This window comes from Penaeus japonicus, unplaced genomic scaffold (genome assembly GCF_977035675.1).
Source record: "Penaeus japonicus unplaced genomic scaffold, GWHDUDI00000001_assembly GWHDUDI00000026, whole genome shotgun sequence".
Classification (NCBI taxonomy): Eukaryota; Metazoa; Arthropoda; class Malacostraca; order Decapoda; family Penaeidae; genus Penaeus; species Penaeus japonicus.
The window spans coordinates 18550044-18557543 of NW_028234428.1; the positions used below are offsets into that span (position 1 = coordinate 18550044).

Consider the following 7500-nt stretch of genomic DNA (forward strand, 5'->3'; position numbering starts at 1 on the left):
ACATACTCGATAAAGCGAGAGATACTCTAATCGCTCTAAATAATTTGTATATATATATAGTTATATATATATATATATATATATATATATATATAAATATATATATAATATATATAATATATATATATATATATATATTATATATAATATATATATATATTATATATATTATATATATAAATATATATATATTATATATATATATATAAATATAATATATATACATGTATAACCCTTATATTTGTTTATTGTGAGTATGTGGGGAGAGATAGTATTTGGGAGATATATTTTTTTCTTCTTCTTCTTCTTTCCCTTTCCTTGGCCCTTTGCTGACTGACCTAATTACTCTCGACAGCCAGAGTGTCTTGCGCCGTCTAGTGCCGGTACTCCTTTCACTTACATGTATTGAAATGAAAGAAAGTTCCAGTCAGACATATGGAGATTACTTGAATCTTCAGGAACTAAAGTGTGCTAAATCATCTTGAAGGTTATTTAGACATGTGAATAAGGTAATAAATATTAAATTAACCAATGTCTTGCCTAAGATTGTATTCTTTGTATATGTTAGCATATAGTGCTAAGTGAAATGGCATTGTTTTCATTTTATCAAAATGACAATATGTTTCATACATTTTCCCTGAGCATTCATATGAATGAGCCCTTACTATATTTTCGGTCCTTTCCAGTTATGATAGTTTATGTGCTGTATATTACATCCTTTTGGTTCTGTATGGCAATATGCACAGATATTTCCACATGAAAAGTATAGTAAGTTTAGGGGGGGTGGGGGGGGGTGTGGGGTGGGGGGGGGGGGGGGTGGGGGGGGGGAGAGGGGGTAGGGGGGGGGAGGGGGGGGAGGGCCTTTACATTGTGTGCAATTCTTTTGCTTCTGCTGTCTTTACCTTTTTTATATATACAATCATTTGCAATCTTTATAAACTGCAAATATGAAGTTTTTGGAACCAATGATATTTGTTCAACAAGTGTGTAATAAGGAATTCCAGTGCTGTATGTAGTCTTCTTTGTATATTCAAGGATTTTAATTGATGCACAATGTGCAAGCCACATGCATGGATATTTCAGCCAAATTAATTTCTCCTGTCTATGTCCCTCCCTCCATGTTGTGGAGTATGATTGTGTAATTCTCATGCACCATAGCATTTTGCTAAATATGGTTTAAGACACATTTTTTATGGCTATTCTTATTAACTGAATTTTTATATAATTTTTAGTCTGATTCTTTCACCTTTTACAAGAGGCTCCATTCATCTGTCCCTCTCCATCACAGAATCACATGGGTTCTTCTTAAAATGTTTTGTTGACGTAACCATCCATCGTTTACTCCCTTCCTCTGTATACTCTGTATTTGTGCCAGTAAGTGTAATAGCAAAATCCCAATGAAATAACAGATCATTAATGAAAAAAAATTGCAGGCTACCTATATCCTGTTGGTTGGTTCTTTATTTGACTGGCTATTGTTCAGCAGAAAGGACTTCTTCATAATTATGTATCCTCTATCTGCATTAAGGAATTTGAGGTTTTACTAATCTTCAGCAAACCTGGGGTATCTTAGATGAAGGTTAATGAAAGCAAAAAAGTTTATAAAGAGCTTCATTCATAAATCTGCTGTAGATGTTTTGATAAATATTTGTACATATAGAAAATATGCAATTATTAAAATAATATTTAAAAACTTTTTTAAAAATCAATTATAGAACATAAAACAATGAATTTAAGTGCCACTAACTCATGGAAAAAGCACAGCTTTTGTTCTGTGACACAAAGTTGAAGAAACAACAAAGGAGAAAAGATAAAAAATAAGACATGCAGTGTTGAAACCAAATTAATAAGCTAACAGAGCAAAACAAAAACAAACTGAGCAGCCTGGCTCAGTCTTCCCTAGACTTGCTAGAGGAAGGCGTGCCAATGGCACAAGACAAACATAGGGAGCAGCCTACCTTGTCTACCCTAGACTAGCTAGAGAAAGGTGTACCACTTTTGCTGCCTGAGCACAGTGAGGCATGTCAGTAAGCTGTTTACAAACTGAATGGATCTTCATACACTATACTTAGCAAAATGGTATGAAATGAACTTAAAATGTAACAATATTAATCCTTTGTATCTGGACCCTTGAAATGCTAATTTCCATAGTCCATTTTCTATTTATGTAATTCACAGGAAATCTTGATTTTGACACAATTAGCAATCTATTAAGAAATGCATATTTTAGAAGCAGGTATAAAAAATCCCCCAAAACATGAAAGACAGTGGAATGAGAAGCAGAAACCTGACAATTGTTCCTATCTCTATTGATCGTATACAGTTTTCCCAGATACAAAGGGCTAATAAGGTAGTGAAACCAAGGATGTGTATTATTCTATTCATTTATCTCTCCTGTATCTAAACTAATAATTGCTCTTGATTTTGTACATATCAATCTTCTGTATTTTCTAAAATACATTTTTAACTTTTTTTTCATACATCTTAAATCCAAAGCATTTTTATATCTCAATCCAACATCCAAGTTTCCTCCAGGTACAACAAAATATGGGCGATATTTATTCACAAAAATTTCATAAGTGTTAAGTTGGTAATATCAGAAATATAACAAGAAATAAAAATGCAATATGAAAATGCAAAATGTCCAACAGCCCATCCCAACCAAAGAGAGATAATAGTGAATGGCAAAGCAAGAACATCAGGTAAAGGCATGATGGATTAATCAAAGCTCTCTCTTTTGGCAAACAATGAAGTTCTCTAAACATGGACAAACCTTAAGTCAATATAATGATGAGTTCTTTAAGGGGACTAAAAATTTTAGGACTGATGACTTCAGTCAACATGTTTCATAATATGGGAAACATAAAGTATGTTGCCTTTTATAAGTCTGAAAACCTGCTTACTCCATTACTCTTTTGATATACTACCATTATCATAATTACCAGTTTAATAATATCGTAAAATTCCAACAATAAAAAAATACAGGACTTGAATAAGGACAACTTCAAATAAGAAATAAATAATTCAAACTCTCCCCCTTCCCCCTACCACCACTGTCAGTAGTTCTGCAACATTGATTTCCTATGTTTACTGAAAACTGGAGCAATGCGATACTGATACGTATTTCCCTCAACATATCCATTGTTATTCATTCTGCTTCTCAGTTCTTCAATGGTTGGATGGGATGATTTAAAAGCTGTCTGACCTCGACTTGCCTCCTGCTCCCACCTGGTTCGCAAAGCTGTCACATGGCCTGGAACAAAACATGATACCTCTTGGTAATAACAGCACTATGTTTTTCATAATACTTTTGTAGGTTTATAAAGTTCTACAATATATGGGACTTCATTGAAAAATAAAGATATATATAATATATATATATATATATATATATATATATATATATATATATATATATATATATATATATATATATATATATATATATCTGAGAAAATAAAACTTATCTGTTAAAGATATTTCTCTAATAATCAAAAGGGACATCACATCTTTCACTCCCTTTCCTATGTCACATTTACAATCTTTCCAATTTGGGAAAAAATCTTACACAAATCAACATCAACTATTTTCTTTAATATTTCTTACAACTGTCTGATAAACAAAATTCAGAGTTCACTCTTAGTTAAAATACATTCAAAGGATATGAAAAAAAAGGGGAGGGGGGGGTGGTGGATGAGAGGTGGGGAGGGGGGGGAGTGGGTGGGGTGCAGGGGTGGGTCTGTTGTGGCATAAAAATCCATTATTCTTTATATGATTGGACTCTCATAATAATAAGAAAATATATAACTTCCTACCAGACAGCTCTGAGTCTGTGTTCTGAGAAGAATCTGGCGGTGTTGTGCTTCCTGTTGGTGACACAAAGGAGCAGGTAGCACAGCAAGTATGGTGGTGGTGAGGGTGCACCGGGCTGCCTCCGTCCTTTTGGGCAACCTTCTGAGACTCAATTAAAGTCTCTAGATCCTCTACAATCTGCATGTAGATTACATGAGAAATAACAAAGACATTACAAGGAAGATTACATGAAAATAAAACATAAAAACATGATGATGAAGATATTGATATTCTAATAATACATGTATCTAATAATCACTTTTTCTTAATTTTGATCTTAAATCTCAGTCTCATCCACTCCCTTTTTCTTTTCCTCTTGATCTTCTTTATCCTTTAATTCCCCTTTCCTTTCTCTCTCTCTCTATCCCTTCTCTCTTTTACTTAAACCAAACTCTTTGATATTCAAAACTGAGATTCATTTGGACCAATATAAAATAATAGAGAAGACCAACAACATCACCATGTTAATTCGGAAATTTGTATGGCTGCAGAAAACTGAAATAAATTCTAAGTGGGGGGGGTGGGGGGGGGGTGGGGGTGGGGGGGGGTGGGGGGGTTGGGGGGGGGGGGGGGAAATACAAAAGGTCATGCAAATAAAGTAATCCAATCAATTAATAATATATAACCAGACATTTAACCCGTTACAACGACGGATGACGTGTTTTTTGTCTTACATGACGCAGGAACCTCTCCTGACAATGGGCGTTCATGGCGTTCTGGGGATTTTGGATCACTATGTCCATTTTATTGTACCTATAAAGTAATGAGTGAGGTGATGTTGACAATTGCAGTCATAATATTATAACTGCTTCCGTAATATAAGCAAAATGGTTTTCAAACTCACTTACAAAACCTAGATGGCACCACTTCCTTCTAGCAACCCAGCAGGAGAGAGAGCCTGAATGGCAACCATCTACTGTCTCTAAGCAAGCACTAATCTCTGGAGAGTGATGGCACATCGCAAGTCCCCCGACCTCATTGCTCTAAAGTACCGCAATGAAAGATGTACAGACAGAACGACGAGGAGGAAGGGTTGACTCACACCATGCCCAATGCATACAATGTGACCCTGTGCCAGTATGGATGCCTTTTATTGTGGCACTTCAACTATCAAAAGCACAACCGCTCTTTCCTTCCTCTTCCCTACCTCTTCATTTTGGATGGTTTTATTAAGTTTTTATGTGTGGGGTGTTCGTGGTCACAGCATAGAAATACGAAAAAAATAAAGTTGTGTTGTTTGTACCCCCTAAAAAACCAGTAATACTTTTATCACATTGAGTGTAAAGAAAAAAAATTGAGTTTGATATGGGACCCTGAACTACAATTTTAGTCAACTGCAGAATTGATGGAGCCTGTGATTATGACAGATATAAATTTCTAAAAAATAGTGCAAGTACACAACAAAAAAAAGCAAAACATAAAATTGTCTCCTAGCTCTACAATGAGTGACTAAAAGGGAAGTGGGAAAAATCAGAATTTATGTTGCAGAAGCTGCCTCGATCAGAAATAAAACTCATCCTGGAGCCTGTGTGAGCAAATCTATCCCCCGTCGGCAATGGATTAAACAGAAAAGAATACAGTACATTAATGGTGGGGACCAAAAACAAGAGAAAATATCCCATAGATAACCATGGTTAACTTACCTGTGACAAATCAGGTCTTTCTTCAGGTACCCTTATGCCAAGAGTTCTCCCAGCATGTTGCCACCCTCCTTTGGAAAGGCGCATTGTCAAGGGGAGGGCCGAACTGGACACATGAAAAATATTTTTTATATTACAAAATCACATGTGCCTATGAAATATGCATATGCATATGCATATGTTTACACACATGATTGTGACACGTGCATGTGTGTAAATGTGTAAATATATATATATAATATATATATATATATATATATTGATAATTTTGTTAATTGATATGATATAGTATAATATGAGCTCAATATAGTATATATAACATATTATATAAATATATAATATATATAGATATTATATATATATATATATATATATATATATATATATATAGAATAATATATATTTATAGATATGACCCATGTACATATATTAAATATATATATATATATGATATATATCGACAGACATATATATATTCATATAGCGAGCGTATATACTAAAGTAGTTTACCCTCTAGCATAGCTGAATACTACGTGGTATATATTGCGTACATATATAATATAAGTGGGTGGTGGGGGGGGGGGGTATAGTAGTGAGTGTGACATATTTTTAAAATATATAAATAGTTAGTAGTTGATATATATTGTTATGATTAAATTTATTGTTTGTGATATATATATATATATATATATATAATAGTATTATATATATGATTATGGTTGTGATGGATTGTGATTATATTGATTATATAAATATATATATATATATATAATATATATATATATATATATATTATAAGAAGTAATATACAGTATGAGTAGGTTGGGGTGAGTATATAATCTTATTTAATAGTGTTTGATTATATAGTAATATTATAGATATAGATATAGATATTATATATATATCTTATATATACATATATATAAATTATAATATATAATATATAAATTTATATATATATTATATATATTAATTTATAGAAATGATATATATATATATATATCTATATATATATCTGTATATATATATATATAATAGTATATACTATATATAATTATATATATAATATATATATAATTCTCATATATATGGTATATATATATATTATAAATATATATATATGTATCTAATATATATTAGATGTCTAAATATATATATATATTTATATTATATAATTAGTACATATACTATATTGTTATATATATATAGTATATATATATATATATATATATATATATATAAATATATATTATATATTACATTTATTTCATGTACATATATATAATATACTCTATCGAGCGACGACGATACGATCTCTTCATACAATATATAATATAAATAATAAATATATATATATAATATAACCCAATTTATATGATATTATATATAATATATACATAGTAAATATATATATATATTTCATTATATATAAAATACATACAGCTATAATCTTATAATATATATATATATAAATATCAATATAAATATGTATATCAAACATTATATATAAAATAATTTTAAATACATATCTATATATATAGATCTAAATATATATATATATAATAAAATACATATATATATATATATATATAATATTATATAGAATATATATATATATATAGATAGATAGAAAGATAGATATCTGTATATAATAAAAATATACATCTCATAATATAAATATAATATTCTATATACATATTTAAAATATATATATATATAAAAAATATCTAATATCTAAACAATAATCTATATATATAAAATAATATATACCATATACATAAATAATATATATATATATTAGATATATTATCTATATATATATATAGTATATTCTATATATATTTCTATATGTATGAGTGTGCACCACACACACACACACACACACACCCACACAACACACCCACCATATATATATATATATATAAAAAATATATAATATAATATATATATATATATATAAATAACTCTAATATATATATATAATTTATTTATTTTATATTTAACAACA

The 7500-nt window shown here is 30.0% G+C and overlaps 1 protein-coding gene across 1 annotated transcript in view; it reads right to left on the bottom strand.

The window, feature by feature from the left end:
* Positions 1-2926: 2926 nt before the first annotated feature.
* The window catches only part of LOC122266589 (serine/threonine-protein kinase TNNI3K), a 19210-nt gene continuing 14636 nt past the window's right edge, over positions 2927-7500 (bottom strand). Inside the window, exon 17 of the mRNA XM_043036382.2 lies at positions 2927-3253. Within this exon, the coding sequence (XP_042892316.1) occupies positions 3057-3253 (197 nt within the window). The 3' untranslated portion in view covers positions 2927-3056. The remainder of the gene's footprint in view (positions 3254-7500) is intronic.